The sequence below is a fragment of the Falco cherrug genome, chromosome 2, assembly GCF_023634085.1.
Source record: "Falco cherrug isolate bFalChe1 chromosome 2, bFalChe1.pri, whole genome shotgun sequence".
In the NCBI taxonomy this organism is placed as follows: Eukaryota; Metazoa; Chordata; class Aves; order Falconiformes; family Falconidae; genus Falco; species Falco cherrug.
The window spans coordinates 76225180-76244778 of NC_073698.1; the positions used below are offsets into that span (position 1 = coordinate 76225180).

The 19599-nt window shown below is 43.0% G+C and overlaps 1 protein-coding gene across 8 annotated transcripts in view; it reads right to left on the minus strand.

Annotated features, from left to right (window-relative positions):
• Nucleotides 1–1860: 1860 nt before the first annotated feature.
• RUNX1 (RUNX family transcription factor 1) overlaps nucleotides 1861–19599 on the minus strand; it is a 176255-nt gene continuing 158516 nt past the window's right edge. For 4 of the 8 annotated variants that reach the window (XM_055703229.1, XM_055703225.1, XM_055703228.1 and 1 more), the window contains 2 exons: nucleotides 10915–11076; nucleotides 1861–7408 (listed from right to left, as the gene is read on the minus strand). In XM_055703229.1, the coding sequence (XP_055559204.1) occupies nucleotides 6915–7408; nucleotides 10915–11076 (656 nt within the window). In that variant the 3' untranslated portion in view covers nucleotides 1861–6914. Of the gene's footprint in view, nucleotides 7409–10914; nucleotides 11095–19599 lie in introns of all 8 variants that reach the window. The other 4 variants (XM_055703224.1, XM_055703222.1, XM_055703226.1 and 1 more) reach the window with 2 other exon arrangements.

The following is a 19599-nucleotide window of genomic DNA, read 5'->3' on the forward strand; positions in this document are numbered from 1 at the left end:
ATGTCCAGAGAAGGGCAACAGAGCTGGTGAGAGGTCTAGAGAAGTCTTACAAGGAGTGGCTGAGGGAACTGGGGTTGTTTAATCCGGAGAAGAGGAGATGCAGGAGGGATCTTACTGCTCTCTACAGCTACCTGAGAGGAGGTTGTAAGCACTGGGGGTAGGTTTTTTCTCCCAGATAACTAGAAACGGGACAAGAGGAAATGGCATCAAGTTATGCCAGGTGAGGTTTAGATTGGGTATTAGGAAAAAAATCTTCACTAAAAGGGTGGTCAAGCATTGGAACAGGCTGCCTAGGGAAGTGGTGGAATCACCATCCCTGTAGGCATTTAAAAAACACATAGATGTGGTGCTTAGCAACATGGTTTAGTGATGAATTTGGCAATCTTGGGTTAATGGTTGGACTTGATGATCTCAAAGGTCTTTTCCAACCTAAATGATTCTATGATTCTATGACTCAACTCAGTCCATCTGGCCTCCACAAATGTCTGAACTGCTGCTGTCAAGTAGGAAAGACATGGCCTTTCTCACAAGGGCAGGCAGCCTCAGCAGCAGTGGAATATGTGCATACAGTTAGAATGGCCATGGCAGTCTGATGCCTTACCCTCCTATACAAAATGAGAACTCTGCTGGTATGTCCTCTACGTAGTCTTCAAAATCTAGCAACAAATATTTCTGTTGAGATGCCCTTGAGTGTAATATTTTTTGTTTTGTTTTGACTACTGCTATTTGTAGCTTCTTTTCCTGTTGTGTTATAGTAAGAAACAAAATAACTATGTGCTCTACTTCATCAGCCACCTCTAAAGAAGTGCTCTTAGGTTTCATAGAGTAAGGAGAAGAATCTGTAGGGTAGTCTCTTGCAAAAATATAGTATCGTTAGAATAACATGTGTTTGTGCCAGAAAGAAATGTCAGATGGTCATACTGAGCGGTGTAACGGGTAACCATGTCAGAGGTGTGTGTTAGCAATTCTAAACACTGAAGAAGTACCTGGAATTTAGTAACTTTTTTCTCTCAGTGTCTTGGCCCTAATTTTAAAAAGATAATATGAATTACCATTTGAGAGATGGAGTGCTACCTGACAGGTTGTCAGAAAAAAAATATACCTTTAATCGTTTGCTTTTTTTCACTTCTCTGGGAGTACTAGATGCAAGTTCATCTTTGTATATGTACATTATTGTGCAAAGGGTATTACTGAAAGCTTCTTTAATATAATGCAATATGTTTTGTAAGGCCAATATTAGAAGTTTATATATGTATCTACATATGCATAGATACAGAGGCTTTCAGACTGAACTTTCAATATTGACTCTCAGTTTTTTTCTCATTTTGAAAGCTTTCTTCCCCCAATATTAATGTTTCATTAACACTGCTGCTTCATTATTTATTTAAAGAGAAAAACAACCGATGTATCTCATAAGTAATATGACCTCAAACTATCTGTTTTGGTGTTCCTGAATTAAGGTTCAACTCATCAATATCAAAAAGGATCCAATCCAAGAAACAAAGGATTAAGGAAGAAAAGTAAGAGCTGTAGATGACCTTGAAATACTTAAATTTCATCAAGAAACTAGACATATAATACAATTACTAGGCTTCTATACCTGCAAAGTCTCATTTCAGTCCTATAGGATTGAAGGCCTTTTGCCAGGTCACTCCACAGCAGGAAAATGCCCCATTGTTGTTGTTGTTGTTGTTTTGTTTTGTTTTTGTTAAAAAAGAAAGAAATCAGTTTAAAAAAAAAATATGTAAACATATTACTGATGTTGTGAGTGATATACAGTCAATACCTTTTTTCTGATGGTTCCTCTTTCTCTGAGAGTTGTTTTCTCCTTGATGAAAGAACGCACCAGGCCAATGTGCATACTTGTCAAACATTTTATTTATCATTCACACTAATTATGATATTGACTTTACAGAGGAAACTGTGGTACAAAGAAAGAAAGAAAGAAAGAAAGAAAGAAAAGAACGAAAGAAAGAAAGTCTTCATTAGAACTAACGCAGCAGTCCAGCTGCTCTGTGTGCTAGTTGTAATGAATCCTCCCATGGTGCTGGACACAGCCATTCCTATGTACAGCAAGAGTCTACTCTGACGTGGTATCTAGAGACTTCCTGTAGTGGGGGAAAAAAATCTACTCTATTCTCTTTTCCTACCGGGTTCCAAAATACAGCAGCTCCCTTCCCCCCCACCCTCCCATCCCCAAAGAAGAATCCCCTGCAATCAAAAACAAAAAAGCAAACTTCCAGAACCTGGTAGTTTCCCCTTCTGGAAATGTTCAGCATGACAGTGTCAAGGGAAAATGTGACTGTTGCAGGATGCTGCAGCATCTGTTTTGTAAACATAGCCAGTAAATGCTGAACAAACACACTTTGATGCTATTCTGATAGGAGTGCATCTCCGCTGTGTCCTCCCCTCAGACTTACCATACAGCCACCTCAGACTGAAAGTTTAGGTTTTGTTTTAAAGAAAGGTGTAACTGTCAAACCCAGAATACCACAAGTAACCCACAGATTTTTGCACATTCATTTCTCCCCTACCACAAAAAAGTGAAGAATGTTGAATAGAGACCATGCTATAACTGTTTACAAAAGTGAATAAAATGTTGTTAATCTTGAAGCCTAAAATAACTAATTTGGAAAGAAATAAGTCTCACTACAGTATTTAAGCAAACACAAAGGTAAGTTCATTAAAAACACAGAAAAATGAAAAAAATGCAGAGTAATTACAAGCACTAAATATTTTGCTATGAAGCTTTTGAAATCTATTTACATACATAAATACAAGTAACTCTGTTGATGCAACCCTCTTAGGACAAGGAGAAATATGCCAAGTGATTGGTACTGACCAAGCAAGGTTAACAAAAATAAAATACAAAAATGTTATGATGCAGGAAAACAAGCAAGTGTTTTGCTCAAATATAAAAATGATCCACTTCTCCTGAATCTTCAAATACATCAATGGAATAGGTCACCCAGAAAGCAGTGATGAATGTTTCAAGAGTGCAGGCAGTTCAGAACACTCTGGCAAAGACTGTGGGCCATTTAGAAGAAAGGGTTTTTCTCCTTTCCAGCAGATAAATTTGGCATAATTCTACAAATCAAATCCTTCATAGCAGGGATGCACTCTGCATTTGACTCCCCCTTGCACTAAAGCTCCTGTACATCAGTATAGGAGTGTAGCAGGAACTCTTGAGTGAGCATAAATGTTGTTTGAGAGCAAAGTAATGGGCCTTAGAGCAAATGAGTGCCGAGCCATGTATTTACTTTGAAGTTTTTTGGTACAGCTGCATCTGGACAATGAGTTGTATCATGTGAGAGGAACACACAAGTGGATAGTAAGGACTGCCATTAACTGTATTTCTGTAGGGGAAGGTATCTAAGGCACTCTGCTGACTGCAACTTGTGAACAGAAGCGCAATAGTTTTTTTTTTTATTCCATTCAGCTACCAGGATGATAAATCTATATAAATATATATATATTATATATATATTCAAAATATAAATATATACTGTAATTTGGAGACATGTGAATGAGGGAAATGTTTTATCCAAATGTCCTCCTCCTGTCTCTTAAGTGCTCTCAAGATGCAAGAGGATTGACATGAGAGCATTTTTACAGCCTTGAAGATCTTTGCTGTCCTTACTGGGACAGGGAATGGCTACAAAAATATAGATTTGAGTGGACTGTGGTTTCTTACAAGCACTTGTGTGAATACACTGAAACCCACAGAGATTAAACAGACTAATTGTGAGGGATAATGAACTTAGCTTTTCCTCTGAAGAGGGTGCTGCTTTGCACTGTGCACGACATACACAAAAAGGTTCGATTCAAATGTTTAATTGCTGGCAGTTATCCCAAGTAAGACACTGGGAAATCCCAGGTTTTGTTACATGTCAGTAAAGTCACAGGATAAGCGTGTGGTGACCAGTTTCTCATCCTGTTCACACCAGAGAGAGTAAAATTAAACTTCACCTTTAGGATAAGTGTAAAGAAAGTAGATGTGTAGACATAAGAAATGTTCACTGTGGGATCTAATCTCCAGGCTAAGAGATGCCAGCTCCCCATTCTTGTGAATACCTGACCTTTTAGTTTCAAAAGTGTGTAGTATACTATGGGATAAAAGGGGCAAAGGGCTTTAGCAGAAAGCAGGCTGCGGCAACAGGCCCGTGCGTGTACTAACCACATCAACCTCACTTCTGCCACTGGGCCGAAGTCACCCGGCCATGGCAGCCCTGCCCTCTGCGGTGAGGCATCTGGCCCCTCTGCGGTCCTCTCCTCTCCCTCAGTTCTAGCTTCATGCTCACAGTACTATGCACTTGGGTGGTCCAGTCACAAGGCAGATGTGAGAGCTGTAGTAAATGATGATTTTAATTGCACAGTACCAGAGAATGTGTAAGGTGGATTCTGCAACAGAGCTACTGTTCAGTGATGAAGGACTTTTTTTTAGGCTACTGAAGAGGTGAGATTCCAACTACGTAAATGTCACAGCAGGTAGGGTCTCTGTATTTCCATATTCAGCAAGGTCTCCATACTTCCAAAATGTATTTTTAACTGTTCTGATAGAATTTTGATGGTTTATGCCTTTTTTGTTCAGAGCAAACTCTAGAGAATTATGAAGAATATTATATTAAATGAAAAGCACAAGGCTATGCATGTATTTTAACAGAAACATTTTGCAATTTTGCTGAGATCTCTTGAAACACTCCCTTTTTTCTGCACAAAAATGACCTTATTGTCAATGTAAATTCTTCAATTTGTAACTTTTCAATACCAAAGTGCTACTGCATCTGACTTAAACAAAGAAGCAAAATCATATAAAAAAAAAAGAAAACTTGAAAAACAAATTGTTTTAAATAAGTCCAGCTGTTTTGCTGCCTGCAGCCAAGGATCTTTTTAATTTGAATCCTTTTAACTTTTTTTAAACATCAAACACTGATCTGAAGTCCTGCTTTCAAATACTCTCTGAGTTGACCTGCAATTGTTTTGCTCATTTAAGAGGTACATTAAATAATAATCAGCTAATTTGGAACGCACACATGTCAACATCAGCAGTTTGTAATTAATGAGTAGTACAACAACTGCATTCAGACCAAACCCTCAAATAAAATAGTGCCATAAACTTTACAGTGACATCTGATATGTTTGTGCTGTAACGATGGGCAACCATGACAACTCTGTATTAAACATGCTGTTAGTATAAGCCTTGTATATTTGCTACAGGACAGAATATTGTATGCACCAGTTTTAAATACCCTTCCGCTTCCCTCAGAAGATGGTGACAGAACTGTTAAGGCCCCTTCTTTGCTAGCCTGCTTTCCAGAGGAGCTTGAAAACCCTCTTCAGTTCTAGTTGTGATGCATGAGCTGATCTATTTTCCAGCAGACTGGGACATGGCTTTTGTACTGTGCAGAAATCTCGGCTCTGCTGAGCTGGGAGCAAATCTCACACAGATTCCATCAGAGCCAGGACTTCATCCTTGCCATGCTAACTGCCTGTTGGCTTTCACTTTTGAAAGACTAGGAGGCCTCCACTGGCACTGTGAGGAAGCCTAGGCAAGCTCGGGAGCAGAATGGGGCCATATGGGGATGTATTTAGTTAGAGAAACTTGAGTCTGCCTTATGGAATATGTACATCCTGATTACTGATCCTGGGGTTCACCACTGGTGATGTAGGAGAAGTGAGGAAGGAGTAGGGAGAGGTGACTCCACTGTGTGGAAGAGTACAGAAGTTCACAGGGATTTAGGTGCCTAAATCATTTCAGTGGGAGCTGGGCACCTAAAGCCTTTGAGCATCTGAGCTCACTTAGCTGATTAAAATGAGAGTGAGACAATTGTAAACAATATTTCTAGGTAATTAGGAAGTCACTTTACCCATCGTTATTCCAGCGTTTTTCAATGTGATAAATTTGACTTTGGCTGCTACCAAAAAAGGCAATTGCTGATCTTTTTTAATATAGGCATATTTAAATAATAATAGTATCAACAAATAAGAAAAGTCTAAATATCAAGCATAAATATCAATGAACTCATCAAAGTAGTACAGTAGTTGAAAATGACCCAAGGCTGTAGCCGTTGTATTATAAAAAAAAGTCCAAGAGAAAAAAGTTAAATTAACTCATTGAAAAGGGGGCTGATTCTTTCAGTTGACAAAGCAAGAAAGAAGCAAGCATGATTAAAACAAAAAAAAAGCAAAATCTTTTTTTTTTTTCGCAATTTATAAGGTGCCAAGAGAAATAAAACAAATTAGATGCAAAGCAGGATGAGCTGCATCCTAAAAAACAAAAAAACCCCAAACCCTAAACAACACAAAAACCCCCAGCAATAAAAAATTCCATATTCTTTGGAATATACAACATGGTTTTTTTAAAAAAAAAAAAGAATGAAAGAATGAAGTCCAACATATAAAACCTCTCATTCACAGCATTGCTAAAACAGAAGCGTTCACAGTTTCCCTCTGGGAATCTTCCTATACTTCCTTACAGTTAATATGTCCATAAGATGCAGTAAACTCACTAAGATTTTTTTAGGTTTTAAGTCTTAAAAATAGAATTGAACCAAAACTCTCTTTAGGGCTGTGGAGACCTTCAAGCCCAGGCACGTTAGAAAGCCACAGGCCTGGAAACAGACTAGGTACCTTTCTACCCACCCTCACTCCCTCCGGACCACCATCTCAGGTGTCCTCCTTTCTAGAAGCTCAGCCCCCTGTGAGGGATGCTTTGCTGGAGCAACATCGCTTTGCCAGGGGCTGGCTAATACACGCCACCACTCCTGGGAGCGCTGACTTCTGGAGGGTTTGCTTCTGAAAGTGATGTGTGAACATGGCAGGGCCCATAAGTAAGACAGGTGTTTATGGGATACCTATGGGCACCAGGAAATGAAAAGCACATTAGTCCTGATCCATAACTACTTAAAATTCATTCAGTATGGTCGCCACACTGCTTCCTCTAGCCTCGCTGTGGTCGCCATGTTAGTGGGGGAGTTGCTGTGGCTCCCTTCTGCCTCGACCACATCACTTTGGTTGGGGAGGTTGGGGTTGAGGAGCGTTGATCCTGTGGAGGCGTTGGTGCAGGGTGGGTGGATGCGTGGGGGGGACCGATCTCCCCCTGAGATCATGGAGAACTGATAGGAGCCAGCGGAGGTTCCGTAGTAGAGGTGGTAGGAGGGCGAGCTGGTCTGGAACGGGCTGCCCTGGGCCTGCGATGAGCCAGGGTAGGGAGGTGGGAGGTAAGTGTGGTATCTTGTGGCTGTGGACATGGCAGACATACCGATTCCTATCCCTGAACTGACGGGTGTCGGCGTGTAGGTGAAGGCTCCTGGGTAGTGCATCCGAGGGTCAGAGATGGAGGGGAGCGCGGAGAAGGAGCGGTCGATTCCCACCCGGGGGTCACTGAATGGTGTCAAGTCAGAAGCACCTGGGTGGTGGGGAAGGGAGACAGAGAACTGTTGAGCTGGCAGAACGGAGGCTCACCTGTTCAAGGCAATAACCAACTGTGATCTATGGTCAACTGACATGGCCAGAACAGCCCTATCCCTCACTTGCTCTCTAATGCAGTCATTGTAATGCTCATAGATCTGGTTGTTCTGGATTAATTTTAGAAAAGCAGCAATTAAAGAGGAGTGCCAAGCTCTCGCCCTGTTTTGTATGTGTATGTGTCCACTCTTAGAGACCTTACAGCACTAATTTACACTTCAGAGTGTCCTCATCCTCAGCAGGTGGATGGGGAAGAGGGACACGATCTCAAGCTCCTTGCCCAGCATCACTTGACTCACCAGGGGCACTGATGGTACCTAAATATAAGCTGTCCAGCTGCTGCATAGTCTCTCCATGCCCCCAGTTTCATTTTCTGACTCAAATGGGAAGCTCCATGGTGCAGAGACTGTCCTTCCGGTACACGAACGTGCTCTCAGCACTGAAAAGAGCAGTTCCCCATTGACTCCCAACACTACCAAACTCAAGATAAATCAGGTTCATTTAAGGTCTTCGTATCTGGGGCCTCATATAACGTCTACATAATTGTTACTAACTTCTGAAAATCTTGGCCCTAATGAGTATGTAAAAAAGGACAACAACAGTACTGCCTTTTTAAAGCAAAATGATGTATTTGGGGGTTGGCCTTTTTTCTGGTTTTTTTTTTGTGTGTGCTAGAAGCCTTTCTCATTCTGTTAAGTGAAATGTTTTATAAGACAGTCAAAATCTGCTTTGCTTTGTCTGACATCAGGGCAAGTATGTCTGGTCCCATCATCTCCTTCCCTGGTGTTAAATCCTTCCTGGATTAAACAAGCAGAGTAGATAATGGCCTCTTTAGGCAGGATCTTCATCATGACTCAGATTAATGGAAGGTGTCAGTCCCTAGAGTTGGCAGCTATGCATGATTAAAATAACAACAATAATAATTAAGAAAATATCTTTCCAGAAGACAACTTCTTTGTCAGACAAGGCGTGGAGTCTGCAGAAGAGGAGCCATGCGCTGAAGGAAATACTCATGAGAAGCAGCAGAAAGAAAACAAAGCTCTTGGCTCTGACCGGATTTAAAGCGAGAGCAGACACACTCCAGCACCAAGTTCTGAAAGCTCATCAATGACACAACCAGCACACTTTGATGAATTTCTGTAAATTTCTTAGAAAAGCTCTTATGCATGCTGTATGCTTCTTTTTTGTTTTCCTTCCATTCTTTTCTGGAAGATTAATGGAACTCCTGAACATATTTCCTTGCCCTAGACCCCAGCACCTTTAGATTTAACATGGCAAAGATACACTATAGTATGGGATGGCAGGAGCTTCAGAGGAGCTAAGGTTGAAGATGGCATCTGACAAACTGCTGGATCTTAAATGGTACTTTCACACCTCATTCCTGAGAAAGAAATCAAACTTCTTGAAACTGCCTGGACACATCACTTATGAGATGAAGGTTTCTTCTGCCTAGTTTGGCAAAAAGCAGAATAATGAGACTTAATGACAATGTGTTTCAAGTATGTCCCATACCTTTGCTTTTTCTTTTGAGGCACTGTGTCTTTAGGTGGTAGGGCCTAAATAAACCCTCAGATTTGCTTTCTGTTCTGACAAGGAGGAATTCCTCAGATAGACAGCAAATATGTGTGACAGTAATGGGAATGGGGAGAAAATATTGTGGAAGATTTTTATAGGAATACCGGAAGACATTTAATATAGGGGCAATATTTTGGAAGCATTATAAAACACATTTAAGATGGGTAGAGGTCAGCCCCCATGTACAGAATTAAGACAGGAAAGAATGAATGCTGACATGTGAATGAAGCTCTTCTAGGTTCCTTCGGAAATCACGGAGAAACTACAGCTGCCCCAAGGTAAATCACTTTGACCGTGGGCACAACAAGCACTAACAAGCCCTAGGACCGGTCCTCTACCTCCACACTCACCATGCGCCACAAAAGAAACACAGGATGCAGTTACTCCATACATACATGGCTATCTCCTGTTAGACTGAGCTCCTGGGGGCAGCCCCCATGGAAGACTTTGGTGCTCATACTGCGCACAGCATAATAAGGGCCCTGGTACACAATGACGACATTTGGGTGCTACAGCAATACAAAAAAATAGCTCATTTCAATACCAAGTGCCTTCACTCTAAGTGTAACCTCAGTTGCCACACTGGTAAAGGTAAAATGTGATTAACATCTCCATTCAGTCTGATTCACATATCCACACCCACAAGTACACATGCATCAGGCACCCCTGTATAGGTTTGAAAATCAAAATAGCTGGTAAATATTGATTTCAAACAATTATGTCAAGAAAAATAACTTTTCTAAGTAAAAATCTTGATGAAATAATTTGCTTTACTTGAAATTATCTGGTTGCTATGAAGATCTTTTTTCATCCTTCTCTGTTTTCTCTGTTTCTGCATTTTGTCAGTAGAAAGGAGTGCAAAGGGAGGGAAACACAGGGGAGAAAGTAAAAAGGAATTTTTAATTTAAAAAGAAAAGTATAAATAAAGAATGAGAATTTTTATAGACTTTTTTAAAAGAAGGAATTTCCTTTTTTTCTCTTCTGAAAGGTTTCCTGTATTTTCAGCTATCTCTAAGATGTAATTAGCACCCAGACCTAACAAATAATTTACTTTTGTGGGCATTGTCCCTGTGAGTCTTTCAAAGCAGTCTCTATATGACAACAATAGAACAGGCTGGAGCACGTTCAAGTGATTCTCTCTGATCTTAGAAGAAGCCCTGAGTACTCAAATGAGAGCAATATGTGCGGCCAAAGAAGATATTTTTGAAAAAGCTATATGCAAATTTGAATTATATGGCTCTCATTCATTTTAAGAAAATTCCTGTTATTGAACACACACATATTGGTTCAATATGTGTGGGTTAGAGTCAGCAGATGGTCAGTCGAGTATGGTGGAAACCAGGGGGGTAGCTTTCACTTCCATGCTATATTTTTATGCTGGCTTGTAAAGCTCTGCAGTACAATTTGATGAAGATGTAACAAGACAATCCAGCGCAACACTTAAAATGTCAGACTCCACCATCCTGCAGTCAGTGTGTCCACCCATAACCTGCTGTGCTCTGGTCTGAATTTAGAGCAAGGGAAGGAAACAGAACTGAAATATCTGTGGCATTCATTTCTTGGCAGATACGACAGCTCTTCAGCACTCCAAACTATTTTTATAGTTCCATACATCTTCAAAGTGCTGCTTTCTCCTCTTTTTTCTTCTTTTTTGACAATATGTTGGGCTCCAAACTGTATTTCTTTACTCTTTGCACAAATCCCAGCAAAGTGTTGGAGAAAAGGCTTGCTGCACAGGGCCCACAGTAGGCTACGCTGCAACTGGAGAAAAGCTGCGGCAGCACCTTGGGACATTGCAACCGGTTTGCATTGGAGCCAGCCTTGAGGCTTTGATGAGGCTCAGTGTGGGGGGACTAACTTTTAGGTACTTACTTGACAGCCGGCTTGAAAGCTCTGCGGTGAGGGATGTCATGCCGCTAGCCCTGCCGGGTGATATTGGCGTGGCAGGGTGCACGGAGGGGGTGGCAATGGAGCCCAGGTACTGGTAGGACTGGTCGTAGGACCATGGTGGAGATGGCTGTACTTGCCTTGTGTCTGCAATGAAAAAAAGACCTATAGGCTGTTTTGAATGATAAAACTTTGCAATCAAATATCTGAACGAAACTACATGGTGGAAATAGAAACTTAAATGCCAAGATAATTACATTTCAGTTCCATAATCCCCTTTGTCATGAGACCTTCAGATGAATTGCTTTCTAAAATATTATTTGTGCATCTGTGAGTTTTGTTCGGTTGATTTTTTTCTTGTGAAGCTTTTTGATATTTCACATTGATGATGGGCAGGTAAAAGCAGTCAGGGAAAAGCAGATTAAGCTTTCCAAAGTGAAAGATTATTCAATACAGAGATGCATTAGTATTTTGGGCTGTGTGTTCACAGCCCTTTTAGCCAAAAAGGCATGTTGTGTAAGGTACCAAGAAGATAAAAATATGGAACCATGAGTGTTTCTCTGCAAGCGTGTAAGTAGAGAGAAAAAAACAAGATGAAAATGTGTGTGTGTGTGTGTGAGAGAGAGAGAGATATGGAGAATGAAACTAGGGTCCTCCAGAAGGCAGCCTCCTAAGTGGATGAATAGGACTGGGGAATTTGACTTCCTCAGTCTTTTGAAAATCCTAGACTTAATGAAATGAACAGGTATTTTGTACATCTATTTTGTATAGACTAAAATACAGAAATACAATTCAGAATGATGGGTACATCTACTAGCAGTGGCTGAACTTCAGAAACAAAAAGCCTTACACCGACTCTATGGCACTGCTAAGATGAAAATGCAGGCACCCTACCAGTAGAAGATTTCTGTAGAAACTGCTCTTCTTGGAAGCAAAATCTCAAAATGCACAGATGCATAAAACATTTACGGAAGAAACACCTATTATTTTCTAGCCACATGACTACTTTTGCTGACATTTGAAATCACAGATGCACAGCAGGGAGTTTGTCCAAACCAGTTGCACCAATACAGAAACAACTCTTTTCTGCTCATTTCATCTTCGCATATTAAGCTGGCATTTTTCATTGTATTGAAATGTCTTAATTTTTTTATAAGTCAAAGTGGGAAAGATTCCTCCCCCCTTACCTACCCAGAATTTTTAAAATTATTTTTAGTAAAATCTTTTCTACTTTCTTCAGCTCCAAGAGCTTTTTCCTGCAGCTTCATCTAGCTAACTGCCTTTTTGAAAAAACAAATGTGGGATGAACTGCATGCATTCAGATAAAACTGATACCAGCATGGAAGGGAAATTTCCCAAGTCTGAGATGAAGGACTTTGATCTTCCATCAGAAAGCTCATCTGGAAATTATTATTTTGTTGTGCTTTATGGAGATGAGTTTTGCATTTTGTTTGTTTCATCTGTTTAGAAGGGAAGATTTATACAAAACTCCAAGCATTTAAAAAATAACTAATGAAGCCACTTGCAGAATGAACTAAAGTCTTGTAACAATTTTTCTGCTGAGTAACATATTCAAATCCAGATATTATTAATATTTAATGTTTTTTCAGGCAGGCTTCCTTAAAAATAAGTTCAGTTGACTCATGCTGTTTTAAAAGCAACATCCAATTGCATTAAATGGACTTCAGTAGAAACAAACAAAGACATAGGCACAAAGCCTGTCTTATTCTGAATTACAACATCATCTCATTGTTAATGTATGGTCAGTGTGTATGAAAGATGACAGGGAGACAGATGAGGGAATTCAGTCTCCAGGGTTAGCATTAGGATAAATACCAAAAAGCATCAACAGAGTAAGCATTGTAATGACACGACACTGTGAGTTTCAATTCTGAAACGGGGTTAATTAAATCATTCTCCCTTATTTCAGCACACAATCCCATTGATTTCAGTTCAGCAATGCAGACGAGTACTAGAATTGTGATGCATGCGCTGGAGGCATCCCAGCCCAGGAATGGAAATTCCCCCGGCTAGTCCTCCTGCCCGGGGAGCCCTCAGTGTGCTCTGCCAAAGCTGATGCCACAGATGACAGAGCCTCCCCTCTGTCACCTCTCTTCCCAAGGGCTCTGTTCAACACTGCCACTGCAGAAGCCATTGAACCCCTTTGGCTGGAAGTGTTTTATCACCTGCTTTCAGGTGCTCTGTCCTTAGGTCTCAGCAGTACAGAGAAGAGGCGAAAAGTCTGTCTTCAGAGCAATCTGGGTATGTGTGAAGGGGGTGCTGCCACCCATCCTTGTTTTTCAGGCTGAAAGGAGAGAACGTTACTGTCTGTTTCCTCCTGTTACAAACTATCATTGCATAGCGGGGCAGCTCTGTCCGCCACTTTCCTCCTGTTTCTTACATTGCTAGCTCTTCAGGACAAGAGACCCGGTTCTATTCTGTACCTTGCCCAGCACACATAGGATCCTGGTCCATAAGTCAGCTCCAAGTGCAATAAACACATGAACAACAGTAAGAAGATGCAGAGAAGGTGCAGCAGCCGCTGCAGTGGCAGAAGAGGAAGCAAGACCTTGTCATGGATTTGCCAAACACTGACAAGACTACATTTAAATATCTTTTCTTTCTTTTAGTGCTACTAGAATTAGCTTTGTGCTGTGTCCCGACTAGAAACCGGATAATGGACCAAGTACATGTCTAGAAACATCCCGAAAGAGACTACCGAGGTACCTGACCTGCCTCATCCATTTGCTGTTATTACTAACCTCTGGGGTACTTGAAACAGTGACAGACAGCCCGAGAGACCCCCATTATTAATCTCCTCATCCCATTAAGTCTTTCTTAAGTGAAAGTTCAAGCTACCAATCAATTTTCTGTCTTGGTACCTGTATTCCCAACCCCTGTATTTGCTCTTAAAGATTGGCTTTTTGACATCAGACTGCTTAACAAGTTGCAGTCTCTTCAGTGATGTTAATACAGTGCATTATACTACATACACATATTAAAGCAGGTTGTGCTGACTAACCCCAGGCATCACCTTTACAGTTTTTTAATAACAAGTGGACTGGGATAGCATGTTTATGGCACCATTTCAGTATCAAAAGGCAGAGTCAGCTCCCAGTAAAGGCAAGGTTTGCATTTCCAGCAGCTTCAGTAGGGTCTGGATCAGGGGCCTCCAACAGCATTTTATTTTTGTGCTATCTGCTTTTCTTCAGCTTTCAGGTTACCCAAAATTAAGCTGGAATGGGAATTTGCCACAGGACTAGGCTACAGAAAAAGGCCACAAGCTCTTTCTGAGTCCATCCCTTTCCTCTTTCAAAATAAAGAGGTACACACCTCAGAAGTTAGTGGCTTGGTATGGGGAACTGAATGTGTGGCTTTGTGTGGCTGAAGTTAATTTGGTGCAAATATGTTGCAAATAAAGGGGAGCTGCTTCCCAACTCAGAATGTCTGTGAAGAGCTTTGCAGGGAGAGCTGCTTCAACAAAGGGAAATAACAGGGTTTCGGATCCACACAGTTTTAAAGCCAAACAGGATTCCAAAATCATCTAAAAGCAGATCAAAATAGCATGAAACCAAAGAAGTTGCTCCAGTTGGCGATCTGTGCCCAATCCTCCCTGGTATTTCTCCCATTAGCAAGTACTTTCCATTTCTGCTTTTTATGGTGTGAGAAAATGTATTTAAAACATGAAAACAGTTATTAATTGCAATAAAGCACTCCAGGGCGAGAATTATGGTGCAATAATTCACACCTTGCTGTGTAGTCACGAGCTCTCGGCCTCTAGCCTCATGCCTAACGAGCTATTAAGCAGAAAGTATTGAACCATCTTTCATGCCTCGTCATGTTTTATTGCCGCAGAAAGGTTGCGTTCGGCTTGTTTTAAAAAGTTGTAATTAAGCTGTACAAATGTTGCATAATGTTTAATAGTTTAATGAAACGAGCCTCGGTTAGAGACTCGCTGGAAAGAGAAAAGGCCCGTCTCCCCGTTGCATGACGCTCCCTCTGGTCCCGGTATTTAGCATTTTGCCAGCCGTTTTCGCCGTGGAAAATGGAAAGCCTGGGAGGCGGCCGGCGGCTGCTGCGCCGAGCGGCGCGGCGGGCCCCGCGCATCAGTAGGTGGCGGTGCAGACCGGGCAACGGCGGCGGCCGGCGGCGCGTCCCGGGGCGGCCCAGCACGGCCGGCGGCTGCCGGGCCCCAGCGCCGGCGGGGAGCGCGGCGGCCCTCGGGACCCGCGGGGAACACCCGGCCCGGCGGAGCCCTCCCGGCGCCGTCACGGCCCTCCGTGCGACCTTGCCTAACACCGGAGAGTCGCTGCCACCCGGGACGCCGCCGGCGCGAACCGCAGCTCCGCTCTGCGCAGGCACTGCGCGGGAGTAGCATCTCCCTTAGGGGCAGCTCCGGGCTCCGCGGTTATCCGTCATAGTTTTGGCCGGGATACAGTTAATTTTCATCTCAGTTGCTGGTACAATGCTAGGTTTTGGGCTTAGTATGTCCGAAGAGATGTATACACCCAGACCCGAAGGTACCCTTGCTCAGCAGAACCGGCACGGTTAAGCAGGGCTAACAAACACCTGCTGGACAATGGAGTTGTCCTAGTGTGACACCGGGCATATTTTGGCTTCCAAAGTCATTACTGATAGTCAAACACAAACAGAGAAGAACTCCCTTCGTGCTCAGAGCGCAAGCTGATGGGTCAAGACCTCAGTCAAAACCACAGTGTTATCTCCTGGGCTGGCACAGAACATCCTTCTGTCTGAAAAACTGATTGTGAGTGTGCAGGACATAGAAATCACTGGGACATAATAAACATGAAGTCCTGGGGTGCTATTTCTATGTGACTCTCTTTCAGAGAGGGCACACACTGTAAAATGCAAAACACCACCCTCCTCTCCCTCCAGAAGAAAACACCGTGAAGCTGTCAGGCACTTGGAAGGTATAAATCAGCACGTTTCAGTGGGACTACAATGATTTATAGTACCAGGTCAGGACGTTGCTTGAGATGGTAGAAAAATGTCTGTCACCTCATTGTTTCTATATAACAAGTATAACAATCCATACCAACCTGTCTAAAAGAAATCCCCTGCAAGATTTTATATTCTGATCAGAAAAGAAATTTTTTTAGCCATAGTAAAAGCTTTAAGCTTTGAATTCAAATTGAATAACGGGTCCCACTGTACCTATGAGCTGAAAGGAAAAATGCTCATGTGGATGCGCATGGCTTGCGCCGGGCTGGCTCTCGCACACCTCTGAATGTGTGTTATGCCCTTGGCGTGCAGAGGGAGACGGTTCTCTGTGTGTCACTGCAGGTCAGACATTGCTGCCTGCTCCCAGCCAAGAGGCGCTGCGTGGCCAAATCTCAGTATGATACAGCATGTTCCTGGAAGCTTCAGAAAGGAGCAGCAGGATGTGAGTCAGTACGCCGTGGCGCGAGGAGGGATGGCGGTGGAGCTGGCAGTGGCCTGGGAGGGAGCAGGTATGCCTTTGACTCAGCCGGCCTGCCCGCCTTTCCACCTTCCCCTTTCTGCCAAGCTGCACTTATGGACTGCCTGCGCGTCCTCTCTCCTCCCTCTCCCCTCTGCCTCAGAAATGACACCTGCCTGCTTGAAAGTAGAATTATCTGCACAAACTACCTTCTACAGGTGATTTTTCCCAAGCCAGGGTCAGGGGAGACACAGGAGTATCCCCCGAGTACCTCAAGTAGCTAATTAGACACCATCTATGTCAGTAACTGCCCCCCCATCCTCGGCATAGCAAGATGAATTGCGAAATAGCCACTGCTATTGCCAGACTTTTTTTCTCAAGTTGCAAAAAATTCTGTCAGTCATACGCAACAAACCCTGAAAGTCACATAGCATCGAGCTTTGCAATTCCTCCACCGTCCTGGCAAGCACTTTAAAGGCAGCAACTGGCAAAAGACATGGGGTGAATGAAAGTTGGGATTAGTTTACTGGTGTCAAACTCAGAGGCAGACAAGGAGAGAGTTGGATCCTTAACTGCTTTGAAAGGCTTTTCTGAGTCTGGGATTTGTCCATGCCCCCCCTCCCCCCCCCCCACCCCCTGCTCTCCCCATTTGCTAATCTTTCCAAAGGGAAACAGTTTTTACAGTGTGACTTTCCCTTCCTTTGAGTGTAAGGCAGGAATGGTCTTGATTAGACTTGTTCATTCAGAGAGGTGTCTTGCTTAATAGAGGAAATGGACTATAAGCACAGAAATACTCCATGTAGTTTTGCACTCAGGAGAGAGATGCCGCCTGCTTAAAAACTTCCATTTAGTCTTTCCTCCTCCCCCTCTTTGTCAACATCTCTTACGTGCCTGTGTATGCCTCTTCTTCCCACTTGCTTTCTCCCATTACCTTCTAGCCCCAGCAGCTTCAGGTGAAGGTGTGAGGAGGGCAAGGGACCATGATATGGTCCTGCATGAGTCTGACCTACTCTCTCTCTGAAGCAAGACATCTGAAATGACTCAATCTCCCTCCCTCTCTTGGGACCCAGCAAATCCTCAGCCTAATGCACCACCATGAAAAGGTGTGTCATCTCCCGGCAGCTGAAAGAATTAGTCAGTAGCTTAAATAAGGGGGACTTTCCAAAGGACAAGTTCATCACTGGCAGTGGCAGCAGCAGTACAAGGCTGGTATTCTCATACCTCTTAGCGCTGGAACATGAGGAGCTGGAAAATTACAGAGCAAACTGTAAAATTCCACCAGCAGCTACTTCACCCTGCAGGGTGGTTTTCCTCCATGTGCCAGGCTGTGGAAACCACTGTCACACCACAAAGCCACCTCCCAGCACAACAGCTGGGAGACCTGCAGGTTTCACAGAGGTGGGTGCGAGCTCTGATTTGCCTCCAGGGAAAGTTTTTCACAGCCTTCTAATATCCACTGGAAATTTATAGGAGATGAGCATTCACTCCTCTCCGTTGCCTTGATAAGCCCCTTTTAGATTGCTAACAGGTGACGGGACTTATTCTGGTTGAGAACAACAGTGACAGATATGTTGCATGTCTGGAAACTTTTAAGGTAGGCGGGTGGATGGAAGAGCCACCCAAATCCCCAGCTATTCTCTGGAAGAGAGAATACTTTGGCTGTGACCTCCTGCCTCAATGTTTGCTTTCATTTTATTTCAATATTACTGTGGTTTTGTGGAGTATTGCAGAGGCTAGAGAAGTTCTAGAGGCATTTGAGCCTCTAGAAAAAACACCTCCTGTGGGATAAGAGAATGAGGGAGCTCCTCCACACTGAGACATCATACTCTTGAGAATAAAGAAGAAAAACATCAGCCTCAAGCAGAAACCTTTCAAAAAACAGTTGCTGAGGCTGTTTGTTCTAGCTGTGGTGCTTAAAGTTGATGCAGAACTTCCCAAAGCATGCTAGGTGCTGTATGTGCATACAGGAGGGTACTAGGCCCTGAGAAGGACTGAGTGTATAGTAAAGAAGACCATGGAAAACCTCAGCCAGGGAGTGATGTGATTAGGTGCTGGGGTGCAGAGCACCATTTCTGCTGTTCATTCAGTACTTTGCATTCAGTTTTTGTGCATCATCTACCCCTGACTCATCTCCTGTGTAAGCTCATTTCTTTCCAGCACTGCACTAGAAAGGGTCTTAAGGATGAAAATGATGCAGATCTGCCAGTGCCTATCAGTCCTCCGATGCTGACAGTAGTGAAAGACTGGAATTCTCATAGGAAGATTTTTTGCTAGCTTTTCTTTAGAAATAGATGTCAAGTAAGGGAGAAAACCAAATGAGTGCATCCTTACAGTTTGAATTTCCTTCACTCTCTTCTTGTCCATGTTAAGAAAGTCTGTGCACCAGTGATAGATACCTGGAGATGATACCAAAGGCAGCAGGAGAAAACACCTGTTCTAGCTGTGTATATTTTGGGGACAGAAGGTGGAGAAGCGTGTTTATTCCTTCAAGTTCAAAGCTGCCTGAATGAGCTGCCTGGACTGGCAGAACCATATATGCACAGTGTGCCATAAAGAAAGTAACATTTTAGTAATGGCAACTGGCTGTGGTGTGGGGGTCCCCTAAAATACCTCTCAGGTCTCATTGTTAACTTGGTGCCAGAATCAGGAAGTGCAGACAACTCCAAATACTGGAGTGTGAAAATTCTGATTTCACAATCAGCCTATGTGTTGCCCTAGCAGGTTAGTACATAAGCTGCTCAAATGAAATATAAACCATGTCTCCTCCTGAGTAAGCACACTCCTTCTGGGCTGGCGTCACTGCTGCTTTGAACATGGGCATTTCATTATAGGCAAACTGCAAAGTCTCTGGATGCCAGTGACACGCAGAAGTTGGAAAGCTGAGTTTTGCAAATTAAGGATGCATTGTTCTTTGTCTCCAGAGGTATGAGTCACCCTGGAGAGCTGCAGCTATTTGTTCAAGAGGGAGACTCCATTCCACCACCCGTCCTCCTCTTCCCTCCCTCTCTGCATCAACAAGGAATGAAGTAAAAGAATGCAACCTTGACCTTCCACTCGTTTGGCTCCCCTGGAGGAGATGGGCCGCCAGACTTGATGCCGCTGCAGTGTTCTCTCCTATCTCTAAGCGTACCGCTAAAGCACAAGCTGAAACAGTGTGGAAACCAGGGACAGATACCGCGCAGATGTCGGCGGTGAGCAGACCTCACCCTTCGTCCTGTTGTGCCCAGCCTGGGAGGTGGCGCGAAGCAGAC